General features: G+C 39.1%; 2 protein-coding genes across 3 annotated transcripts in view; one reads left to right on the forward strand and one right to left on the reverse strand.

Annotated features, from left to right (window-relative positions):
• LOC309711089 (ras-specific guanine nucleotide-releasing factor RalGPS1-like) overlaps positions 1-26,138 on the forward strand; it is a 95,117-nt gene that overhangs the window by 40,346 nt on the left and 28,633 nt on the right. The window contains exons 8-9 of the mRNA XM_082541118.1: positions 3,095-3,187; positions 7,000-7,126. Coding sequence (XP_082397244.1) covers positions 3,095-3,187; positions 7,000-7,126 — 220 coding nt within the window. The remainder of the gene's footprint in view (positions 1-3,094; positions 3,188-6,999; positions 7,127-26,138) is intronic.
• LOC309711090 (angiopoietin-related protein 2-like) lies at positions 7,542-24,592 on the reverse strand. 2 transcript variants are annotated; one of them, XM_082541119.1, is made up of 5 exons: positions 24,337-24,592; positions 19,945-20,862; positions 14,939-15,132; positions 11,727-11,997; positions 7,542-7,990 (listed from the first exon to the last, which is right to left on the reverse strand). In XM_082541119.1, the coding sequence occupies exons 2-5, from the start codon at positions 20,825-20,827 to the stop codon at positions 7,791-7,793; spliced, it is 1,548 nt and encodes a 515-aa protein (XP_082397245.1). In that variant the 5' UTR covers positions 20,828-20,862; positions 24,337-24,592; the 3' UTR covers positions 7,542-7,790. The 2 variants fall into 2 exon arrangements, with proteins under 2 accessions (XP_082397245.1, XP_082397246.1); XM_082541120.1 differs by having other exon boundaries at positions 24,220-24,592.

Below are 26,138 nucleotides of genomic sequence, written 5' to 3' on the forward strand. Positions count from 1 at the left end.
CCCGCTGCTCTTTTTTTTTTTTTAACTTTTTTTTTTTTTACTCAATTTCCATCTGGGATTAATACAGTTTCTCTCATTCTGACTGCTGGAAACCCAAACAAAACACACAATAAGAGGCTCTAATGTAAGTGTCCTGTTAATTTTGGTGGCGTCAGTTACACAATGGACCCAGAGCCAGCACAACAGAGCCAGCACTGCACGGGCAGGAATGCATTTCTTACTTGGAAATTCCAACACTGCTTCATAAGAAGAATGGGATGGGCAAAACTTCAGTATCTTTGATGTACTATTACTGTATGATTTTTTTTATTTATTTATTTTTTTAATTACTATTAATAAAGGATTCCTGACACTGAGCTAACATTGTTAGCTGAGGTCAGTTAATAGACTGCAGACTTTTAGACCATTTCTAAATACTCAAGTACGGGAGTCCGTATTCGCGTTTTCGATAGCCTGGACTTTGTAAGGTCACATGGGAGTCCAGACTTCCAGACAACGCAGCGCGATTCTGCAGTGGGTGCTGTTCTCTCACAGCAACATTCTTGTAAGATGCATGCGTGTGCCTTTTTCTCCCATCGTCTGACTCCAGCAAAGGAAAAACTATGATCGGGAGTTGCTGGCCATTAGAGGTGGGAATCACCATACATCCCACGATACGATATTATCACAATACTTAACGCACGATACGATATTATTGCAATTTTTTAAAATATTTTGCGATATTCAGATTCTGTACATAAAGGTAAACTTTATCAATATTCATTTTATCTAATATCAAAGTCTCACACTCAGTCTTTCTCTCATGTCAGTTTTATTGTTGACAAACTGAACGGTTTGTATTACAGTCTAGTCCAACTTAACTGAATGCAACCATCTGGTACAATTATAGCTATTCTGAACTATGCAATTTATGAAAACTATGCAGCCCATTCAGCAACTGAAGAATTTGAAAGTAAATTAAAACAAAATATAATTTTACATTAAATAAAAAAGTTTTAAACTTAATTAAAATAAAACATGTCTTAAATTAAAATAAGTAAACTGTCGTGTTTATTGCTGCCAAAAAAAAAGTTAAACACATTTGGACAGTGAAGGAATGTCAGGATTCTTGCTCAGAAAAAGGAGTTGATCAACATGCTCTGAAGTCAGAGCATGTTCCACTCCACAAAAACTTTTTTTGTAACAAAATATCGATTTCTGCTGTCCCTGTATCGATACATTATTAGCAAACAAAATATCACGATACTACACAGTATCGATTTTTTTCCCCCACCCCTACTGGCCATGAAGTTGGCATTGGGGGAATGGAAGCATTGGCTTGTGGGCTCAGAGCATATATTTATTGTTTAGACAGATCACAAGAATATTGCCTATGTGTAAACTGCAAAAAGATTAAACTCCCATCAAGGCAGGTGGGTCAGCTCTCTACCCACTTTAATATTTCTATAACCTACTGGCCCACTGTCAGACGCCTTGTCTAGACAATTTGCCACTTCCAACAGCTCACCTGAGGATGAGACGATTCTGTCCTCATGCTGGTTCCGTAACCTGGGAGATTAAGTCTGAGATCGTCAGTGCCCAGAAGAGGGAGCCATACCCCACTACAGGACCCCCAAATAGTCTCTATGTTCCCACAAGAGTTCAGTTTAAAAGTAATTCATTGGGCCCAGACTTCAAGATTCACCTGCCATCCTGGCCATCCTTGTCCAAGGATGTCTAGGAATATGTTCCAACCCAGATGTGCTCAAAACAAAATTTCCACTTCCCTACCTGTAAGACTCCTGAAACCCCTACCCACACCTGGTCATCCGTGGTCTCACCTAGCCCTAGATTCAGCATAGACTGGTTCTCCAAAGCTGTCCATTTTGCTGCTCTTCCTAAACTCCTATCAGCTCTGGAAATTGCAGAAAAACTCACCCACCACATTTTTAGACTTATCTGCATTCCTTATGACATCATTTCTGACTGGGGCCCCCAGTTCACATGGAAGTCCCATCTAAAAATGGGTAAAGTACGTCCACAACTCCATGACCTCTGCTGCTACAGGCCTATTACCCTTTCAAGCATTGCTCAGTTATCAGCTGTCTGTCTGCCCAGCCATCAAAGGTGAGACCTCCGTTCCCATCTGCAGATGCTGCTACCTTTGGAGAGCTACTTGCTCCACACTGCTAAGGACCGAGGAGGAAAACAACCTTTTGGCCATCGAACCTTGACTCCATCCTGCCAGGACAGCCAGATGGTTTGGCTATTGGCAAAAGGCATTCCTCTCCGTACGGAGTCAAAGAAATTGTCCAGATTGAGATAGACTTTATGATTAACCCTGTTGCTGCCCGGTTTAAATTGCCCTCCGCCCAGGCCCTCTCTACCCGTCTGGGTCATTGAGGTTGAGATGTGGAAGATATGCAAAGGGTATATTAAGGGGGTCAGGGCTACTTTCAAGGTCCCTCAGTTTGTGTGTGAGTCAGTATGCACATCTTATTTCCCAAAAAATACAAATTTATTTGGGAGAGAAAAAGATTTATATAGCAGGGTGTCTCGGTGGTGCAGTGATTAGCATTGTCCCCTCATGTTTCTAGTGAAAGATGAGGGGACAATGCTATAGTTATGTGAGAGTGTGTAGTTGTCTGTTTGTCACTCAGAGATAGCTTGGAGGGACTTCAGTCCCTCAGACCTTTAAACATGTACAGTTTTTTTTAAAGGACAAGGTGATATAACACAGTGGCTGTTAAATTTAAAATGAGCGCAAATGTTGCAAGAAGCAAATTTCTCAGTGTTCATATTTTAGTGAAGTTGTCTTTTTTGCTATTCTTAGTTGAATATAACCTTTAAATAATTTGTAATTTGTAAATAAGACTTTTTTTTAAAAATTGTATTTTTACTCCGCATCTTGGTACTTTATCCAAGTAATAATTGGAATTTGTTTTGTTGTGGTGTGGTATTTTTTTTTCTTCATTAGTAATTAGTACCATAACTGGTAATCACTAATAATGCCTAATAAAGCCTAATAACCAATTAAAATTAAAGGAAAACTAAGTTACTTTACGCATTCCTATCCTGTTCCTAACATGTCTTTTATAATCGCTCTTGTTTACAGAAACTGTTGGAGTTGAACAATCTCCATTCTCTGGTGTCCGTGGTTTCTGCTCTGCAGAGTGCGCCGATCTTCAGACTCAGCAAAACCTGGGCGGTAAGATTTCAGCTTTGTGCATGCCTTAAAGTCTTACTTCTGTAATTCATAGTTTTGACAAGTCATGAATATGTTGTTTTTTGTTTGTTCTTTAAATTAGATGCTACTGTGTGCCAGTGATGACATTTACCTGTCATGGGTATCTATTTATCGTAGGTCAATTGCCGTTCTCTTTTGAACTTGTATTAAACTTAACTAACATATGGTATTACCAGTTAATGTATTTATACGACACTTTGACCCAGTGTTTTGACTTGTATTTTGTTATTTGTTGCCCGTCCATGAATCACTGCTTTATTGTGTATCCTAGGGATCCCAGGGGCCATGTTGTTGGGGGGCTTTTGCCCCCTGATAGGGTCACCCGTGGCAAATTGGTCCTGGGTGAGGGAACAGACCCAGAGCAAATCAACCCCTAAGAGTATACAATCAAGGGAACAGTTCACCATACCTGGGATAGGGTTAGCAGAGCTGCGCCCTGGAGCCAGGCCTGGGGAGAGTGCCCTAGGGTGAGCGTCTGGTGGCCGGGCTTTAGTCCATTGGGCCAGGCCAGGCACAACCCAAAAAAGGGACATGAGCCCTTCCTTCTGTAGGCCCACTGCCTGCAGGAGGTGCCGTAGGGGTCGTGTGCAATGTGTGTTTGGCGCTAGCCAGGAGGGGAGGCCCTGGTGGGCCTCAGCTACCAAGATTAGCAATTGGGATATGGAATGTCACCTCTCTGGTGGGAAAGGAGCCTGAGTTAGTGTGTGAGGTGGAAAGGTACCGGCTAGATATAGTCTGGCTCACCTCATCGCATGGCTTGGGCTCTGGAACTAGTCTCCTGGAGAGGGGCTGGACTCTGTCCCAGTCTGGAGTTGCCCTTGGTTGAGAGGCTGCGGGCTGGGGTGGGTATCCTAGTATCCCCTCAACTTGCTGCTTGTATGTTGGGGTTTCTCCCGGTGGACAAGGGGGTTTGTTCTCTGCGCCTTTGGTGCGAGGAAACGGTCCTGACTGTTGTCTGCACTTATGTGCCAAATGATGGTTCAGAGTAACTGCACCACCTGGTGGTGAGTTGGATCAGGTGGCCGGGCAGGATGCTGGACAGTTAGTCAAACCTTGGATACAGGAGGAACAATGTCGTTTTTGTCCTGGTCGTGGACCACTAGACTACCTCTTTACCCTCTTGAGGATACTTGAGGGTACATGGAAGTTTGCCCAACCAGTCTACATGTGTTTTGTGGACCTGGAGAAGGCATTTGACCGTGTCCCTTGGAGTGTCCTGTGGGAGGTGCTTCAGGAATATGGAGCATCTGGCCCAGTGCTACAGGCCATTCGATCCTTATACAACCGTTGCAAGAGCTTTGTCCCATAGCCAGCAATAAGTCAGACTCATTTATGGTGGGTGATGGACTCCGCCAGGGCTGCCCTTTAGATTGATTGGTGCTGCAGCTGCAGTGATGAGCTGAATGTAAAAGCGAAGTTCTCAATTTACCGGTTGATCTATGTTCCTACCTATGGTCATTAGCTGTGGGCAGTGAAAGAAAGAATGAGATTGCGGATACAAGCGAGGGAAATGAGCCTACTCCAAAGGGTGGCTAACCTCTCTGAGATAGGGTGAGAAGTACGGCCATCCGGGAGGAGCTCAGAGTAGAGCGGCTGCTCGTCCATATTAAAAGGAGCCAGTTGAGGTGTTTCAGGCATGTCCCACCGGGAGGAGGCCCTGGGGCAGACCCAGGACACGCTGGAGAGATTGTATCTCTCGGCTGACCTGGGAACGCTTTAGTGTCCCCCTGGACAAGCTGGAGATGGTGACCGGGGAAAGGGAGGACTGTCTGGGCTTCCCTGCTTAGGCTGCTGCCCCCGTGACCTGGCCCCAGATAAGCGAAAGAAGATGGATGGATGTTTCTCTTGATTATAGGTTGTAGTTCACTTTTAGGATCCCTGACTGTTTCTATAGTCTTGTGTCTTTGTCTGTCTGCCCCGTCTGTGCCCTGTCTGAGTAGTCTTGTCTCCCCAGTCAGTCATGTTTCCATGTTTAGCTCTTGTCCTTGTGTCAAGTTCACGTTGCATTCTAACAGTCCATTTTACTTAGGAAGGTTCCTAACTGAGAGATGTGACCTGAAAGTAGCTGTATGGCAGCCTTAATAAGAGCTGTTCCAGCTCTCCAAACACTAAGGAAAGGAGCTTCTGTGCTTCCTTTATTGCTTTCTTTAGCGTAGGATAGCATTAAATTGTGTTCCACAGACTTTGTAATTCACGTTTGCATAATTTGTTTAAATATTCTCCTCATGAAAATAAAACTTATAAATACATATGCCATAAGGTCAGCCAAAAAATACTCCTGTTCACAACTTTGTCATAGAATTGACACTGCTTCTTTTGTAAATTCAGCGGTTGTGCTGCTGCTAATGTTTGTAAATCTGGTCCTAAATGTTCCTTCTCCTCCTTTAAAATTCCAAGCTTTATAATGAAGTAATATTTTTCATAGGCTGTTCTCATTTAAATGACCTCCATACAACAACGGTGTTAGAACACTTTTGAGATGAATTAAGATTAAGATTTGAGCATTTTGTAGTCTGTCTTCTGCACATTGCAGTTTCAATACGGTGGTCATTTATTAAGGTGAGACAAGTGTAAGGTCATTCCAATTCCACATGGTTCTTCTCTTTTTCCGAAGTCCTTGGTAATTCTTCTACCTGCCCTATTAATACATAGGGTTACAGTTAACCCTAATTCTAGCCCATGGCTCATGAGCCACAGGTTGCTGACCTCTGTCCTAAATCATGATAGTCTTTTGGAACAGTAGACAGATCTGATGACTGGGGACCTGGTTTAATGGGTGGAAGGGTTGATCGCATACAATTAGAGAGGCATAAATTACTCCAAGAAATTACTCAACCTGCTGACCAGTCAGTCACATGATTGTTTAACTTTAGCAGGGAATGTCTAACTATGTGTGACTCTTTTGCCAAAAGTATTTGCTTGTCTGCCTTCACACACATATGAACTTGAGTGACATCCCATTATTAATCCATGGGTTAATCTCATTATTAATCTGTGACCAATAGAAACGAAGCCTAGAGCTGCATTAAGTTAAACCACACAATGAAGGAAAACATTCCGTGTGTATCTGAGTTCATTGAACTTTTTGACACAGGTTTACGTGCATATACAGGGACCTCCAGAGCCTTTAATTCATTCCTTTCAATGGCTCTGAAGATCTCGGGAGGAAATCAGTGTTGTTGAAACTACACTCTCTTCACTAGTCGGGATAGTTCCAAAGCTTTCTTCTTTATGAATGAGCAATACATGTTTATGATCTATCTATTTGATTGTGATAACAGACCAGGAAACTTGTCGAACCAGAGAACCTTTTTTAATTGTATAGTTTTTGGTGAGCCTATGCCCATCTGTCCCTTTATTGCAGCCTCAGGTTCATTTTCTTAGCTTAGGGAGAAGAACTACATCTGAGCTCAGAGCTCTTCTGCATACCTTGATTAGAACAGCTGGACAATTGCCTTACAAAAGAATTAGTCATTTTTCTCTTCACCAAAATTTTTTTTGTAATGTTGATATCGAGTATTACTGCCAAAAAATTGACTTTGTGCTTGGGAAAATGTTTGGGTCTCATTTTGACATTAAAAAAGCCAGATTTTGTCATATGTGTCTGGATCAGTCAGGATGACCAATAGAAACAACTGAGTTCATAATATCAATAAACCTGTTGGTCTTTAGAAAGCACTCCAGTCTGTCAATGCTTCTGTTCCCACTTAAGTAAAAGGTTCTACATGAAAATAGAAAATTATGTATGTGTTATTGTTTCCTGTCTGTTGTAGCTGATCAGTCGGAAAGACAAGGCCACGTTTGAGAAGCTAAACTATCTGACATCCAAGGAAGAGAATTACACCCGCATGAGGGAATATATTCGCTCCCTGAAGATGGTGCCCTGTATTCCTTACCTTGGTGAGTCTGCTATCTGTGTCTCAGCATTAGTTTAACACAATCTGCTTTAGATTCTTTTATTTTCTTTTAAGTAAGTTTTAGATTTCCAAGCCCGGCCTCCATTCCAGACTTATATGTATACTTTTTCTTTTTGTTCAAAACAGTTCAAATTCCGCTAGGCACATCGGAAGAATCAAAGAAAACATTATGTCAAAGAGCACATATTTTTTTATACTTAACGAGTATTACAAATTCCATGAATATTGAGAAGTACAAGTTTTTTTTGCCAGCAATCAAGAAATTAACATTTCTGGATGTCAATTTCTTGGTTCTTTTTCACTGATATGTAACTGTGGATTTTGTTCTGATGGGGAAAAAAGCCTTTAAACACTACATCGTTAACAGCTTGCATTGAGAAAGGAATGCAGGCATCATCTTACATTCATTACATGCAAGGTTGTAATCTTTTTATTTGTGTGCAGTATAACTTTATGAGCACAAGAACATGAATAAAAGCATTACATGTAGGACAAATGAAATGAACAAGTTCTGCCACGTCTTGGCATTGTGAATGTATAACAACCAAAAGAAGCTTTGAAAATCAACCAATGGTGCCTGGTCTTGTGATACAGAATCCCTTTGGTGGAAACATCTTGTTAAATATAAGTTTCAACATACTGAGCAATTATTGGAAGGTATTTCCATTGGGTCTTATCATCATGGTCACTTTTTTCAGAGAATAAGCTCCTCCTCTGAACTCAGCCCAGTAGACCCCATCCTGATAGCGGCTGCGGTAATGCCCACCTTTGTACCACACACCGTTCAGATTGGAATGAGCACAGGCATTATACCACCATCCTCCCTTCTGATAGTGGGCACAATTCCCTGGAAACACAAATAACACAAGCAAATAAGACCAATTGGTATGTACACTAAATAAAACAGCTAGTAGCCTAACGGCTTTAAATATGATAAAGACAATTAAGACAGTTTCAATTTTGTCCATCAGTAGACCTGATATACGAGAAAGACTGCAGCATTAGCGTTGAAAGAAAACTGATGATTCCCTGCACTATTAAGTTCTTGGTTTTCCTCCATTTGGAATCCATAGCTTGAAGATCTAAAGATGAGCCATTTGTGTGTATATTTCAATTCCTTCCACCACAATTAAAGTAAAAATTAAAATATTTCTTTTTTTCAAATTGTGAACAGAAAAACAGGAACACATACACAGGAAAAGAAGAAACAAGTGATCATGGGACAATTATCGACAGATTAAAATTTAATAATGATTATTGCACAAAAAGTTAAAATCCAAGACATTGGATTACTGATACTTCATTCAAAAAAGTTTGAATAGATACAAGACCAGAATATGTTTAGATGTTTTTTTTAGATTATAAAATTAGATTATAAAGAAGCAATTTATGTTTTTCCAACAAAAGTCTTTGTAAGTCCAGGAATTTCTAGATGATGGCTGTACTTTCCAGACAGATTACCAATATCCAGTTCCTTTTCCCATCGTTCTTTGAATATCTATAAAATTCCAGTTATTTTCAAGCGGTATGTTTGAAATAAGGTTTTAAAATCGCAGTTCCCAGTGTTTAAGGAGCTTACATATATGGAGGTAATCTCTAAAGAAAACCACTGGTAGAACCTGCTGTCTTGTACTGCTGGTGCAAAGTCAGATTTATATGTTGGCCGCCTAAACAATTTTGCCTCATCCTAAAGTTAACAGGTTTTTCTTCCCATATTTACCCATTGCTTGGATGCCTTAATTTCTTTATCAACACAAACAGACATTGACTGTAATGGTTGGCTACATTAATTGGCTACATAATATGGATTACACAAACATAAAGTGACAGTAACTGAGAAAGTAAGTAATAAAGGCAGAGCCTTACCCCCATCTCCTCAGAAACAGGGTAGAGAATTTCACTTTGGGTTTCTTATTATTCCAAATGAATTGTGAGATATTTTTATTCCAGGCTCTACATTGGTGTTTAGGTTTATTTCTGTTTATGGGTAATACTGAGAAAAGAAAAGAATAATTTGGGGAGAATATTAATTTTAAGTCATATAATTCGGCTGCCAAAGTCCAAAGGGAGCAGGATACCTTCTTTGGATACCATCCAAGTTGTAGGTGGCTTTTTGTGTGTATCATGATCAAGATACAACCACTTTTGGACCATTATCTTCTTAGTCTGAGCTGCATGGAGGATTCTATTCTTTGACTACATATCTGTCAGAGGTTGTGTGTGGAGGCGAAGAAGAGATGACCCAAACGCAGGACTCACGATGCAGGATGATGATATTTTATTGGAGCGAATGAACGAACAGCGCAGGAACAAAAGGACTGACTGACTGAAAGACTGAATGGCTGGCTGAACAACTGAACACAGGCGGGAACGACAACATAACATCTACAATGACACAACAATGAACTGGTGGAAACTGAGGACTTAAATACACGCTGGATGATGAGTGATTAGAAACTGGTGAGTACATAGCTGAACTTAGTCTGACTAATGATTAGGGCTGCCACGATTAGTCGACTAGTCACGATTACGTCGACTATCAAAATCGTCGACGACTGATTTAATAGTCAACGCGTCGTTTGAAGCTTTGTAAGATCACAAAAGACGCAGGAATAAGTAGCAGGATTTAAGAGTGTAATAACGGACTGAAACAGAAGATGGCAGCACTGCATGTACAAGGATGCCAGCTGCTGTTAAAACCCCGAAGAAGAAGAAGTAGCAGCTCTGTCCCAGAATTCATAGCGCAGCCCAGCTCAGTTTCCAACAATGGCGGCAGCTAGTTAGTTTTAATATTACTCTTATTATTCTTTCTGGGTCACAAAATAAACGTTTAACATATTTTCAGGTGAGAATGTGGCTGTGTAAACCTCAAATATCTGCTCAGTTTATCAAGACACCACATATTTTCAAAAGCGCTCCGACGTTTTCGGAGACGTCTGTTACCCACTAGCTCGATAGTTAGCTGGGGGCAAGGCTCACTAGAGCCCGTGAGAACACCAGACTCCCGGCAAATCATTTTCAAACCCACCGCAGTCTTTCGCTACTCGGGTTAAACATACATAAGTCACTTAGATAACTTAAAAATTTTATTGTTTGGCTTTTTTTAGTATTTTATTTGTTCCTGAGTAAATCAGTTTGGTAGAGATTAAAGTTATAGTTTTTACACAGCTGAATAAACGTCAAGCAGACAACTGATTATCAGAAGTGTGAGATACTCGAGAATATACTCCAGTGTCCTGTTATATTTTAGATAGCAAGGAGTTTATTAAACTTCACCGAAACAATCTGCAAATTTCATTAAAATTTAATAAACTATCATCTTGTCTTTATTTTTAGTTAGCACATACCTTAAACACTTGTTAAATGATAGTTATATAAGAGCAGATGCATGCTGGTGCAATAAGCTGTACGTTTTACGTCCAATGGATGCATGATCTGATTAGTCGACTAATCGCAAAAATAATCGGTGACTAGTCGACTATCAAAATAATCGTTTGTGGCAGCCCTACTAATGATACATGGAAATCAGTGGAACACAATACAAAGGCAACATGCTGGCACAGAAAACAGGAAGTGAAAACCATGAGTGTGAAGAATAAACTGAACGTGTCAAAACTGAAAGCACTGGGTCAACGACCCAGGAACCCTGACAATATCGAATAAACTGGACCACTACAGAGCAAGGAGGTGTGCTTGGAGGCCCTGTGCGAGGACCCCTTGTACTCGTTCTATTCCTAGGTCTCACTCTCAGTTTAGCATGCTGTTTTCAGCCAGCTCTGACTTAATTAGATTTTCAACAAAAGTTACAGTGGCAGTGCAATCTGCAACCTCTGGAATATCGTGATCATATTACATCAGGAACCATCTTCGAGGTCAGACATTTTGCTCATCTTTATATTTGGCTTCTGAGAAGCCGTGAGAGAACATTCCACCGCTCCGTCCACGTCCCCCTCTATTTCTCCAATTTGTTTTTCAGTTACTTCCATATGATGCGCATTTTCTTGTACTTTCCGGTTAAACTCTGCTGTGAGTTCCTCCTTTTTTTTTACATCTTCACATAACTTAATGAGGAATTCAACAGGGTCTTTCCACACAGTCACAGCTTCCTTCAACTTTCCTTGAATTGTAAGTAGAGTGTCGCTTTCTTTAAGACTGCCATGTTGGGCTTCCCATTTAAAATTTTGTACATGACACTGGAAGTCCATAAAATGACATCTTTCATATTCATTAATTTTCATATTCCTTTTTTTCTCACAGAGAGGCTCTGGAGATGGGAAAAAGAGGTACAGGTCTGAAATTCCTGTTCTAGAAATACCACCATAGAGAAATTGTGTACACAAGACAAGCCTGTGGTTTGGGGAAAGAGAGATCAGATCCTAATTGAAGTGTATAACAAAGCAATAAGCAAAAAGCAATTGTTGTATCCAGTATTTTTGGATAAGTGAATGTCCCTGCAAACCAATCTACAAGAGTGTAGAAACTATTAAGAGATGTTAGTAACTACTAATAACAACTGTAGAGTGTGTGAAAGAGAAATCTACCAGAAGGTGTGATCACCTTGTCTTTTACGGGAACCCACTTACCTGCGTAGACATCATGGTCCCTATCCAGTGTGGTAAAGTGCTTTCCATTGTGCCAGGTTAGAGAGTCTCCAGCATTGCCGTGGTATCGGCCCAGTCGTAGCCTGTAGAAATCAGCTTCTGACTCTACACGAAAGCTAGCATATTCTGCAAAGGTCTTCCGTCCAGTCCAGTCTTCCAGCGTCACTAAAAGCTTGTAGATGCCCTGGTTTGTCAGCCAAAAGATGTTGTCTAGGCCCAACCAGTATTCACCATCAATGTTTCCAAAACCTTGCTGTGGAAGGAGAGAGACACTGAATTGATCAGGTATAAAGTACATGAACGAGAACATGGATTAAGTCAGAAGAGAGGCCTCTTCTCTCCAACTGTGAGCATCTAAAAAAAGTGCTTTGTTGACTCATCAATGTTGCATTAGAGGAATTGTTGGCTTGGAAATAGTAAATGGTAAATGGCCTGTATTTATATAGCGCTTTTCTAGTCCCTAAGGACCCCAAAGCTCTTTACACATCCAGTCATCCACCCATTCACACACACATTCACAAACTGGTGATGGCAAGCTACATTGTAGCCACAGCCACCCTGGGGCACACTGACAGAGGCAAGGCTGCCGGACACTGGCGCCACCGGGCCCTCTGACCACCACCAGGGGGTGAAGTGTCTTGCCCAAGGACACAACGACCGAGACTGTCCAAGCCGGGGCTCGAACCGGCAACCTTCCGATTACAAGGCGAACTCCCAACTCTTGAGCCACGATCGCCCTTTATCTTGAGACTGAGAAGAGAACTCGGCTGACTTTAGGTCACAAGATGACTTTAGGTCACAAGATGTTTGGCAATAAGGGCTTCTACCTTATGCATTTATATTTGTCTATTATCGAGCACCATTCATGACTACATGGAAACACAGCATGCTTATAACATTTTTGGATCACTGTGTTGGCAGCAACACTGAGAATTTTGAGACCACTGGAACTGATTTCTTCTCTGCTGTTGTGATCTCATATACTGTATTTCATTTTACTGAGTTTTTCTTACAATTAGTCATGTTACACAATGAGATGGGTTTGCCTAACAGCTTGTTTTCTTAAAGTCCAATTTTAGGTGTGACCCTTGAATCTCAGTTTAATAATATGTTATGAGTTCTCTCAAATGTCACACAATGCAAGCGTTGCATAACATTACTGAAAATTTTTATTTATTACAAAAAGCTATAAACCCCCTGCCCTTCCCTCTCAAGCTAGTTGCTGCATGCTACACTGCCAAAAATGAGATTCCTCTGAAAAATGTTTTGTATCTGACTGCTGACTATATGAACAGTTAGAGTCAGATTATCCTTAATCTCAGAACACAGTGATTTATAAAGTGGAGTTCAGCTGAGAGCTACTTTTTTCTCTACATGTTTATTTTTAATTATACACTAAGAATACCCAGACTCATACAGGGAGTGCAGAATTATTAGGCAAATGAGTATTTTGTCCACATCATCCTCTTCATGCATGTTGTCTTACTCCAAGCTGTATAGGCTCGAAAGCCTACTACCAATTAAGCATATTAGGTGATGTGCATCTCTGTAATGAGAAGGGGTGTGGTCTAATGACATCAACACCCTATATCAGGTGTGCATAATTGTTAGGCAACGTCCTTTCCTTTGGCAAAATGGGTCAAAAGAAGGACTTGACAGGCTCAGAAAAGTCAAAAATAGTGAGATATCTTGCAGAGGGATGCAGCAGTCTCAAAATTGCAAAGCTTCTGAAGCGTGATCATCGAACAATCAAGCGTTTCATTCAAAATAGTCAACAGGGTCGCAAGAAGCGTGTGGAAAAACCAAGGCGCCAAATAACTGCCCATGAACTGAGAAAAGTCAAGCGTGCAGCTGCCAAGATGCCACTTGCCACCAGTTTGGCCATATTTCAGAGCTGCAACATCACTGGAGTGCCCAAAAGCACAAGGTGTGCAATACTCAGAGACATGGCCAAGGTAAGAAAGGCTGAAAGACGACCACCACTGAACAAGACACACAAGCTGAAACGTCAAGACTGGGCCAAGAAATATCTCAAGACTGATTTTTCTAAGGTTTTATGGACTGATGAAATGAGAGTGAGTCTTGATGGGCCAGATGGATGGGCCCGTGGCTGGATTTGTAAAGGGCAGAGAGCTCCAGTCCGACTCAGACGCCAGCAAGGTGGAGGTGGAGTACTGGTTTGGGCTGGTATCATCAAAGATGAGCTTGTGGAGCCTTTTCGGGTTGAGGATGGAGTCAAGTTCAACTCCCAGTCCTACTGCCAGTTTCTGGAAGACACCTTCTTCAAGCAGTGGTACAGGAAGAAGTCTGCATCCTTCAAGAAAAACATGATTTTCATGCAGGACAATGCTCCATCACACGTGTCCAAGTACTCCACAGCGTGGCTGGCAAGAAAGGGTATAAAAGAAGAAAAACTAATGACATGGCCACCTTGTTCACCTGATCTGAACCCCATTGAGAACCTGTGGTCCATCATCAAATGTGAGATTTACAAGGAGGGAAAACAGTACACCTCTCTGAACAGTGTCTGGGAGGCTGTGGTTGCTGCTGCACGCAATGTTGATGGTGAACAGATCAAAACACTGACAGAATCCATGGATGGCAGGCTTTTGAGTGTCCTTGCAAAGAAAGGTGGCTATATTGGTCGCTGATTTGTTTTTGTTTTGTTTTTGAACGTCAGAAATGTATATTTGTGAATGTGGAGGTGTTATATTGGTTTCACTGGTAAAAATAAATAATTGAAATGGGTATATATTTGTTTTTTGTTAAGTTGCCTAATAATTATGCACAGTAATAGTCACCTACACACACAGATATCCCCCTAAAATAGCTAAAACTAAAAACTACTTCCAAAAACATTCAGCTTTGATATTAATGAGTTTTTTGGGTTCATTGAGAACATGGTTGTTGTTCAATAATAAAATTATTCCTCAAAAATACAACTTGCCTAATAATTCTGCACTCCCTGTATATGGTGTTGGGCAGACATTCTTTACATTAGCAACAGCACTACTAAAGTTCTGCATTTATTTCCCATTTTAAGAAAGACTGAGGTTTCAATTACTAAAATGCAATGCTCCATCGATATTTAATGCATTTGCGGCTAACAGTTTTGATTCGTAGTATCTTCAGTGTATCTAGACAGCACATACAACCTCATAAGTACAATCTTGGGTGCTACTATAACTTATTACCTTGTAAGTGTCCCAGTTCCTAAAAAAGTTGACAGAGCCATCCTGACGTCTCTGAATAACGATCCAGCCACCAGGGTCTTGTCTCTGGTCACACCAGACCTGCATAAGTTGATTGCTTTTGTCTGGTTTTAAGAGGTACATTCCACTGCTGGTATATCCACTCTCCAGAGCCTCCAGACAATCTCTGAAATGTCCTGTAGAAGGCAGAGAATGAAGGGTAATACAATTGCATCTGGTGTGTGATCATCATAGGCTCATTTTTAGTGACATGCTGGCTTCATCATTATTATAGTTTTAACAACCTGTGCACACAACACACATGGAGACATGAAGTGCAATAGAAAAATATACAGATGGAGGGTTCCTGGAAAAGTGAGTCACTCCTGATCACGTGTTGTCTCTACGAAATATGACAAATACTTTCCAGTCTGTTTGCTGCTGGCAAGAATAAACAGTACTGTGGGCAAAACCTTCTTTGTAGTCACAGCGCACACATGGGAACACAGCTATTCTTAAATTATATCTCACTTTTTTCCCTCTGTGGAATGATAGAAGGTATTACACAAAATTAGTGGAATTCTCTTTATTCTATTAAAGACAGAACCTAAAAGAGCCAGTGATCTATGAGCAACCACTTGTCAACCATCCATCCATTCTCTTCTGCTTATCCAATTCAGGGTCACAGGGTGGCTGGGACCTATCTGAGCTGTCTTAGGGCGAGAAGCAGGATACACCCTGAACAGATCGCCAGTCTGTTGCAGAGCTAACACATAGACAAGTATTTACATTTACAACTATGGTCAATTTACAATTATCAATTAACCTAACCCCACTAACTACATGTCTTTGAACTGTGGGCTGAAGCTGGAGAACCCGTGGCAACCGTGGTTCATGGGATTGGGAAGCTCATCTTGTAACTGGAAGGTTGCCAGCTCTGTCTGTCTTGGTTGTTGTGTCCTTGGGCAAGACACTTCACCTACCGCCTACTGGTAATGGTCAGAGGAAAACCCTTACTTTTACACGGGATTCACCCTCCAACAGAACTCACTTTAGGTAGGGCAACTCCTGTCATCCATTGGGGGCAAAAGAAGAGAGGGGAAAATAACTGCAGAAAATTGTCAGTTGGGAATAAACACTGAGTAGAGTAGGGTGGCTGTATCTGAAAATCAATGAGAGGTAAGATTTGCTCAGTCAAATGCAGTTTAGATCTGTCACCCACTAAAACATTTAGCATATTATGAAATGAAGTCCTACATTAAGTGAGAATGGGAAACATTCTTCTTTAAAATTACAGCAACTGGTTTCTTTAGTTCCCATACACTTTAGAGAGTATTAAAAGAAGAAGTCATATTACACACATTACATTTTTTTTTCTTTACATTTTACACAGCATCGTAACTTGTATATAAACCATTGACCATAGAAAATGTGATCAACCTAACATCTCCCCAACAATGAAGCCAAAATTTGTCTGTTATCCCCTTGGCCTCCATATTAGTGGATGGGACTATTCTTAAAAAAAAAAAAAAAAAAAAGTTTTTCCCAAAGATGCGTTCTGCCATTATTAGTAGTCTTCATCACCGATTTGTATTGAAGCATTTTTTTCTCATAAGTTCTATTCTAATTACCAACTACATGATGTGAATTTGGGGTGTAACATCATCATGATAGCTTTGATGGTAGCTGCTTTCTTGGAGAAACTTGCGTATCTCTGTTTGGGAATGGCAGATAGACGGGAATGCTGTGAGGAGATTCAGTGTTGATTTTCCATAACCACAATTGACTATTTTAAACTGACGTCGTGAGGTGTTCTGGAATAACCTGGACTAACTAAGAGAAGGACCCAAGGCCCTGGCACACTTTTTCAGTAAGTTAAATGTGTTTGTAAGCTAATCTGTAATCAATGTCCTTAGCTAGCCAGCTAAGATGAGCAATCAGCTGTTGGGGAAAGCCATGTTTAGTAGCTAAATCTGTGCACACGAATAAATTTACCCTCTGAACCTGAAGGTCACACTTAATTGAAGGATGTTCAGACCAGTAGCTGAAGATGAGGCACTGAAACAGTTTATATGAGAAACAGAACAGGAATACCACATTTTTAAAAAAGCTAATTTTTCAGCACAACTCTATATATTTATTTATAGATTTTTTTTTTTTTACAGAGTTTGTTTCAAATATTGAGGTTAAAAAATTATCTGAATTAATCCTGAATGTACATCTTGCATCCTTTGAGAGAAATAATATAGAGAGCGTTAATATATGTTGTCCAGTGCTCAGGCAGCAGCTTAAAAACTGCATACCTCTATATGTTTCTCTATTTTCTTGCAGGTGACCAGGACTGGAAACCTGCTCATCTCATCTTTGCAGGTCTCCTTTTAAAAAGCACAAACAACTTAAATATAAAAATGATACTGGATAATCTGGATATAAGGCTTTGTTTTATTTAATATTTGAGGGATAAACTTCAAATTTCACGGTGTGTGATGATTCTGTTCTTTGTGATTACAGGAGCTGCCCTCAGATTCAGACCTCAGCACCACCCAGTGACAACAGACAAATCATCCTATATATCCGTCCTTTATAGTAACTCCAAAATTAACTGATGAAAAAAGTACAAAGGCTAAAGTACCTTATGAAACACTGTCAGTGAAAACTGCAGCTGTATTATTGATAAAGTTAAAGTCAAAAAGTCAAAGGGATTCACGATCTATGTAACTGGTGTCACTATATAAGAGCATAAACAGTAATTCATTTTGGTGTTTAAGGTGGTGCTTATCTCAGACCTGCACAACTTCTGCTTTTAACACTGAATGTAGTTAGGTGCACGAAGAGAACATGATATTTTCCTCTGATAGCATTAACTATAACCTGATGAAGGTCAAACATCTTCACTTGTATGTTGAACTAAAAATTTTAATCTAGAATTCTTTCACACTGTGTTTTGCTAATAGTGTGTTATTTACTAAAATATATTCAGTCATTCATACCAGAGTAAGCAGAAAGAATAATATATATTTTAAATATTCAGTCCTGTGGAAAGTTCAATATAATATCATTATGTAAAAGTCCAGAGTCTCTGTGCTTTATCTTAGGATGATGTGAGTGCTTCTAACATTACAGAAAGCAAAGGGTCACTATCACACTGTTCATGAAATGATGTTTTTTTTATATAGGGGGGGGGGGGGGTGAGGAAGATTTCTATTTAGGATTTCTGAATGATAAATAATTAAATTGCACAATACTGTAAAACAATCATGTAGAATGCTTTTTAACATTAAATTTGTGGTCCCCAAAATGACAAAAATGCCATTTTGATTCAGCTTTAATGCTGGATTGAGAAAATATGAGTAGTTGTACCACAAAAATATAAAAGGTTGTCCTTTCCAAATGGAACAAAACATTGGAGTTTGATAATTTTGCTAGAAATGATTATAACACTAATGTCAAATCATCATTTTTTTTAGAATGTTTTCTGCTCCACCATCTTCAAATACATACATTTGTATGTTTATACAGTTTATAAAGTGATTGCTGTATAGGCAATTATATTTTTGATGGTAAGATTCCAGTTAATACTTGTACAGCTGTTGTTATTGTGTGTATGTATACATTTATTTATTTATATTTCTTCATACATTCTTATATAGTTCTATACTGTGTAATACTGTGTATTGTGTATTTTGTTGTACAGTTATTTTATTTTCAGCTTTAATTTATATATTTTATCTTATTCTTTCCCAGTTAAATTTACCCTTCATTATAATTTGTGTTGTACAGTTATTTCATTTTTAACCTTAATTTTTTATATTTTATTCCTTCCTAGTTAAATTTACACTTTTTAATTTTTCATATTTATTTCCTATCTTATTCATAGCCTTTTCCTTTTTTTTTCTTTAGGTCATGAGCAGTTGTCTAAGCATTTCACTGCATATCATACTGTGTATGACTGTGTACGTGACAAATAAAAATTTGAATTTGAAATTTGAAAATGGACTGGTTCTTATAAAGCGCTTTTCTACTCTGAGCACTCAGAGCCTTTTACACAACTTCCCTCGTTCACCCATTCACACAAGCACTTTTCTCTTTGCTGTTTCTAATATTCACATCCCTCATCAGAGAGCAACATGGGGTTAGTATCTTGTATCTTGCCCAAGGATGTTTGGCATGCAGCCTGGAGCAGACTAGGATCAAACCACCAACCTTCCAGTTTGTAGCTGATCTGCTCTGATCTACCTGAGCTAGTAATGATGTTGGTACAGTTTGAGATATTTGCACAATCCAGCATGAGATTTGAATAAAAATTGCATTTCCTTCTTGTTGTGACTAAGAATAAACTCAAGTATGTAGTTCTATTTGGAATATACTATCTAATGATATTTTTGCTCAACCCAGCATGAAAGTTGCAGGCATGCTCAGCTTTTTCCCCCCACATTTTAACTAGCCAATATCCAAACATTTTTTGATGTCTTAAATTACAGATTGTGATTTGGGTTACAGATTGTAATATTGTAGGGTTTTTGCCTTACAATATAAAGCATCTTGAGACAACTGCTATTGCAGTTTGGCATTATATAAATAAAATTGTATTGAATTACATTGAATTCATATTGATGACCTGACTTTCACCTGTAATAGAATTTGAGATATTTATTATCAAACATTCCCCCAGACTGCAAAAAAAAGTTCAAAAGTGGGGCTTGACAGACCATTTTTCAAAAAAAAATATATCTGTGTTATATGATGCTAAAATTTAATAGCAACCATTATATATGTTGAAATGTGCTACCATAAAACCTTTATGCATATCATTCGAACAGAAGATGTTCTACAAATTGGCTAATATAAGATGAATATAACCTAAACTATCTGACATTTTTGTTAAAAGAACATTCAGTTATTCAATAAATATGTCTCTGTTGGTATATTCTCAGTGAATGCAGGACTGCAAATGTTTGTTCAGTTAGAGACTTCAAAGGAAGATACAAACATTTCTTACCAGTACTTACCAGAGGGCTCATTTGTGAAGCTGTATGTTGCGGCTGGCATTGTGGGCAGTGCTCTGGCTTTCTGGTCATTTTGGATCTCATTATTCATGGGGTAGTTGGTGTAACGAGTGTAAGTGGGTGGATGGAAAGGTCTGTAGCCACCAGGAGACAATTCAGGTGTTTGTAAAGGAGGCTGGGAGATTGCAGGAGATTGTGGCTGGAGACGACGGCTGGGCTCTTGAACCTTTCTGTAAAAGTATCCTCCGTGCTTACACTGCTCTTCAAGCTGCTCCAGGAGAGCACTCTGGCTGCTTGCGAGGGCTGATAGATGCTGGTACTTATGATCCAGGTCTTGGTACCGTCCAGCTAGCCTCCCCATCTCATTTGTGTGGTTGAGCACACGGGTCTCCAGCTGTGACACCTCCAGAGCATTGTCTCGTTTGCGAATAATCTCATGCAGCAGCTGCATGTAGAGCTGAGTAACTCTGGAGTTCATGTTGCGGCTCTCTTTACGCAATAGCTTGACTTCATTAATCACACCCCCATCAAGCTCTATCAGCAGTTGCAGTGCCTCAATCTGCTTTCGCTGCTTTTGCAACTCACTGTTGAGCAGCTCCAGTTCCTGCTTATTAATACGGTTTTGCAGCAAGGTCTCTGGCTCCTTGGAGTTCACACATATTGCCCCATTGTTTTTCTGCTGAGGGACAATGAAGGTATAAGAACATTTGTCTGTTTGGTAGGCACTGTAGTCAGCAACAGCCCTTTTTTGACGTTTTGGTACGTAGATAAATTCTCTCTCTAGGATGTCATTGCTGTTGTCAATTTCTAGAGTGTCTTCTTGGAGACCTGACTCTGGTCCAGAGAGCAACAGGAGACTCACCATTACCACCACAGGGAGAATCATAGCACAGTTCAGCTGCTCCCAGACTACGACAATTTCTGAAAGAGATGAAGCAGAGATGCTTAGCAAGGGTCTGTTTTCTCTCATCAGTTATTGACCTGGTGTTAGTCGTTGAAGGCAATTACTTTATCACCACCTCTGTGTGCTCAGAAGCTCATATGTATATACATACAGGCAGTGTATGTATTTTCACAGCTCTGTCCCAGAAAGTTGCTGCCTATAATGTAGCAAGGTAATGCCATCCAGAGTTAGATACCATATTTCTAAGATCTTTATGGCTGAGTTCAATAACATGAGTTTTATCTGTTATTTTAAGCATAAAATTAGAGGTCATCCAGGTCGTTATGCTGTTAAGACATTCCTGCAAAATTGGTGTATTTTATTTGGCTTCATGGATAGAAAAATCTGGTAATCATCTGCATAGTAGTGAAATGTATATTATGCCTTCTATTTGTAGTGCTTAGGGGAAGTGTATGTAATATAAACACAACTGACCCTAGCACAGAACCCTGTGGAACTCCATAGTTAACCTTTATGTGTGAAGAAGACTTCCCATTTACATAGCCACACTGAAGTCTGTTAGATACATGTAGTTCAACCCATTACAACGCAATACTTTTAATACCTACAGCATGCTCTTATCCGTGTAATAAAATATATAGTCAGCATTATAGTCTAGCAGGACAAGCACAGAGATGAGTCCACTGTCAGAGGCCAAAAGAAGATCATTTGTAGCCTTCACTACCACCATTTCTGTACTGTGATGGGTTCTGAAACCTGTCTTAAAATCTTCAAATAAACCTTTTCTCTGAAGATGATGAGGTAGCTGTTATACAACTACTCTTTGAAAAATTTTCAAAATAATAAAATAATAATTATGGCTGGTAACTTGCAAATCAACTAATATCTACTTAATTACACAGCAAGTCTTGCAGCCAGTCTATGCTAGGGTAAAATCAGAGAGGAAAGAGCAGGTTTATAAGGATGAATCAGTATAAGAGTCAGTATTTATATGTTAAGTTCGCCAGAACAACAACCAGCTTCAGTCATTGCCTGCTGTTTTTGCATGTACATATTTCATGGTCTACATTATGAACAAAAGATATTCACTAAATATTAAGTATCTCTTAAGTATCTCTAAATATTAAGGCTCAAAGTTGCCTTTTTGGCTTATTATGAAATAGTGAAAACATTGCTGCTCATTTTAACAATATTTGACCAGTTACACTTTAGTAGTTTAGTGAAAGATGTTCCCTGTATCCAGTCTAGGCTCCAACCTCATATAATAGAATATTGTGTTTTCTTGTTTCTCTTGCTTTTTGTGATGAAAAATACTGTCACAGCTTTGGAATGTTCAATAACACAACATGAAAAGTGGAGCCTCCCCTGACAGTTACACAAGACAATGTTATCTTGGGCTTTAGGATATGGTAGTTACTACATCATCTATCTTTTTCATTTTTCTTTTTTTAAATGTCGCCTCAGCCAGGTCAGTTCTGACATTGGTGAGCTGTTTTTCCCCCATACAACAGAGGCCATAAGTACTATTACTTGGCCAAGTTGACCTCAAGTAAGTTCAACATGTGAGTGGTCATAAATTTATTGCTGTATAGTTTTTGCACTCTGTCTGGCTACAAGCATAATATAAAAACTCTTTTGGAGTTATTAGGTTTTGCGAGGCAGCTTCCTCTGTCATTCAACCCAGTACTTGTACCTGACCATTTTAAGAGATGGGGTTATTTTGTTTTGTTTTATTGTGTTTGTTAGGCCACTTAACACTGACCTGTGAGTCGTTTAATCGTGGAAAACACCTAACCAGAGTTGGATCAATGTTGTCTGCACAAAACACACAACTTATAAAAGAACTAGTTCTTAAATTGTAACTTATTGTGACTGAGAAGCTGATGTATACAGAAGCAGACACTTATCCGAGTCTGTCATGCAAATCCACAAATGGTGACATGTTTAAACACACTTAAGTGTGTTAGACATCAGAATCATTCGGCTGTATTATATGTGTTTAGAAATAAATTTGTTAAAATAGGATCTTAAATATCACATTAAAGTTTGCATTCCAATGAAGCTTTACGTTTGAGCTTTGTATTTCACATGTGCCTTTCTTTTTGACCTCAAAGTATGTTATATCTTTAAAGCAAGTATTGTCAGGAGCAAGAAAATGAGCTGCCCAGTTAGTTTTATATAAATTCATTAATTATACTGTAGTATATATAATAAGCTAAAGTTATTTGTTTCCAGTTATTTACAAGTCAATATTTATTATTCATTATCTTCTTCTACATAATCTTTGTGTAATTAAAGTCATCGTCATAAACATTATACCCTTATAGACGTCACAAATAGACATTATCAGGATAGTTAAAGGCATTCAAAACCTTGGGGATTCAGCCATCCAGTGTGAAGCTACAGCCTATAGCTTGCACAGCTTGTCACATATTATCAGTATTGTTTAAGGCACTCATGAGGAAAAAACTTTTTCACTTGAAATTTAACACTAAGCAAATTTTACTGAACAATGAAATGAATTCTGCACCTGTACTTTGTTCACATAAAAATGAAAAAAAGTACTCAAAATGATGTCAAGTATATTAAAGTCGGTTTAAACAGGACAAATAGCAAAAGTCTGCATTTTGAACGTGTATTTAATGCAACATCTTAAACGCCTCAAATTGTGTTAAAAAGAAGAAATAAAATAAACCAAATATTAACAATAATTTAATAGTAATAAATAATTTAATACTATTATAAGTAAAAACCTGCACAGAGAATGAATTGTCTTGGCTCTTGGAGTGCTTCTTATAATATTTAACACAAACATTTTTAAAGGCAGTTCATGGATTGAAAGTCTGAGTTAAATGCTTGAGGTTCAAGATAATTCTTTAGTATAAAAGCTGAATGACTTCCAGGCTCCCTGAACCACAATGTGAAGTGATTGCACACACTTTCTGCAAAGCAAGCCTTTATTAAATATTTTTCCACATGTGATCATATGCGCCTGAGACCCAGCATATTCTTTTATGTCCTCTGTAGTGGATGCACAAATCACAAAACAGTTAAACTGAAAGATTTTTGTCTTCAGTTCTCAGGAGTATATGGAATGTGAACTAGCAGTTATGTGACAAAGCATTTCAAACAAACATTATAGAGTAATGCAAAGTAATGTCATGAACTGTGTAACCTCTCTACTTTTTAGAGATGTATTAGAGTTGAAGTAATGCATTATTTTTAAATAAAGCAGGAAATAACTTTAACATACATATAGTTAATAAAAAGGCAGAAGGGAAAGTAAACTCTGTGTTAAGTGTAAAATAAGGTTGAGCCACTTATTCAGTGTGTGTTGCATATAAAATGAAAATTGAGAGAATTTCCTGACTTACTTCCACTTGTTTATGTCTCTTTCTCTCTTGCTTTTGTTTAAGATTTGACTCCAGCTCCTCAGAAGTCATTCACGTTTCCTCTGTTATTCAGTAGAAGTTCTTCATATCATTTCTTACCTTCTGTCAGAATCAGATTTAAAGTTCACAAAGACAGTGGTCCACTTGTGGTGATGTGATGATCTGTACAGCGGCAACAAAGCCTTCCTTTCTAATTTCATGTGTTGCATTGAAGGGATGAGTCTCAAACTCAAAGTTCGTGCCTGCTCTGCAGACAAAATCTGTTTCTCTTCCTACTTCGTGTCTCATATGTAATGGAAGGAAGACAGTGTTGCTTGGAGTAATTAAGCTGTGAGGCATAGCGACTCCTTCTTCCCCTCCCCTTTGCAGCAAAAACATCATCAGGACACGAGACAGGCTCCAAAAACCCTTTAATTCCTTATCCTCAGCAAGCTCCGCTGTCATCCCTTTTTCCACTGTTCTCCAGTGATTGTGGAATTCCATCTGACTGGGAGATCATTCACAAATAACAATTCAACTTAACATGCATGTCTTTGGACTGTGGGCAGAAGCCCTCGCAGGCACAGGGAGAACACAGAGTGAGATGATAGTAAACCTTCAAGAGCTCCTTCAAAAATAGTGTATTCTGTCCTTCTGTCTTTAAATGGGGGATATCTGTAAAACCAAGCAGTGACTGTCCATTCAAACAATTTGCCTGGAGGAGAGGTGGAAGCGTCTGGATACAGTTTGTTATGTTGTCATAGTAATTACTGGTTGCATAACATGTGAGAAACTTTCAACAAATAGTCAGTGACTCAGTGATTTTTTAAATTGCACAACATGCTCACAAACTTGTGCTGTAAGACATACTTTTATCTTTCCCTCAGAGACATCTGATTGAGATGTTTTTTATTTAATTTGGTGAAACTCTAGAAGCTTTTGATTGTGCTTTTTGTTTATTTCCAAATCTTTACAGGGACATTCTCAGTGGCTTTGTATCAGAATTGCATCTTCAGCTGTAACATTTCTCATTGTGGAGGTGGAGTCCTGTTTGAGAATGACAGCAAAGATCCTAAGAGGCATTATGGTACAACAGCAATATTATTCCTATTATTATTTTACATTTTTTTGCTTTTAACACTACATTTATCTTGAAGAAAGGTAACAAATATGGACATGACAAAGAAATGTAGTAAAATAATGTAATCATTAAAAACAACTTCCTGAATTTAAATTGGCTTCATCTGTTATGAACAGTAGCATTATATCCTGAGTGGCAGCTGCCCAACTACTGACTCAATGTGTTTGAATTCGCCAATGAGTGCTGGATGCTTTGACTAGGCTTTGCTGTGAGACAGGAAACAAGGCTGCACAGCTTTTTTAGACTGAGCACAGCTGAAACGCATTAAACTCTACTATCAGTATGACATCATAGGCAAATATTTGTTAATCGTTTTGGTTGTTTTGTGCAGCTGTAATATTAACAGTTGAACTGTCAGAACAGCTGATATCATGTAGAGCCAGTGCATCTCAGTGGGGTTAGGCTGTAGCACTAAGAAAAATAGAAACCCAGAGAATTGTTTTTAACCCATTATATTCTTGTTTGGACTTGTATTTGTCTTCTTCGTGTCCTTGAAGAAGTTACTACTTTTGATTGTTCCATCCAACACTGATATGAGCTGCAAAGGATTCAGAGCCAGTACTGAGGCTTCATTCTATTAATTTCTTTCGTCATTACATGAGGAGATAAAATGCTAAAACACTGCCTGAGGTGTTACTCAGTATTTCCAGTAGATTCCATGATCCTCTTCCATGTGCACACATCTTGTCAACTTGGTGTGTAATTGTTAGTAATAGTTCTTCCTCATCCATTTTAGTAGCCTGCAACAACAGGCCCACTACCCTACACTCTGAAAGTACCC

This window comes from Aulonocara stuartgranti (assembly GCF_965226115.1).
Source record: "Aulonocara stuartgranti genome assembly, chromosome: 7".
NCBI lineage: Eukaryota > Metazoa > Chordata > Actinopteri > Cichliformes > Cichlidae > Aulonocara > Aulonocara stuartgranti.

Bases quoted from the DNA above. Each gene is read 5' to 3' on its own strand.
- LOC309711090 (XM_082541119.1), bottom strand. From the start codon at position 20,827: ATGATTCTCCCTGTGGTGGTAATGGTGAGTCTCCTGTTGCTCTCTGGA. The intron at 15,133-19,944 runs GTAAGTACTGGT...TGCCTTCTACAG, and splicing joins CTTCACAAATGAGCCCTCTG to GACATTTCAGAGATTGTCTG. The intron at 11,998-14,938 runs GTAATAAGTTAT...CTCCTTCCACAG, and splicing joins GGAACTGGGACACTTACAAG to CAAGGTTTTGGAAACATTGA.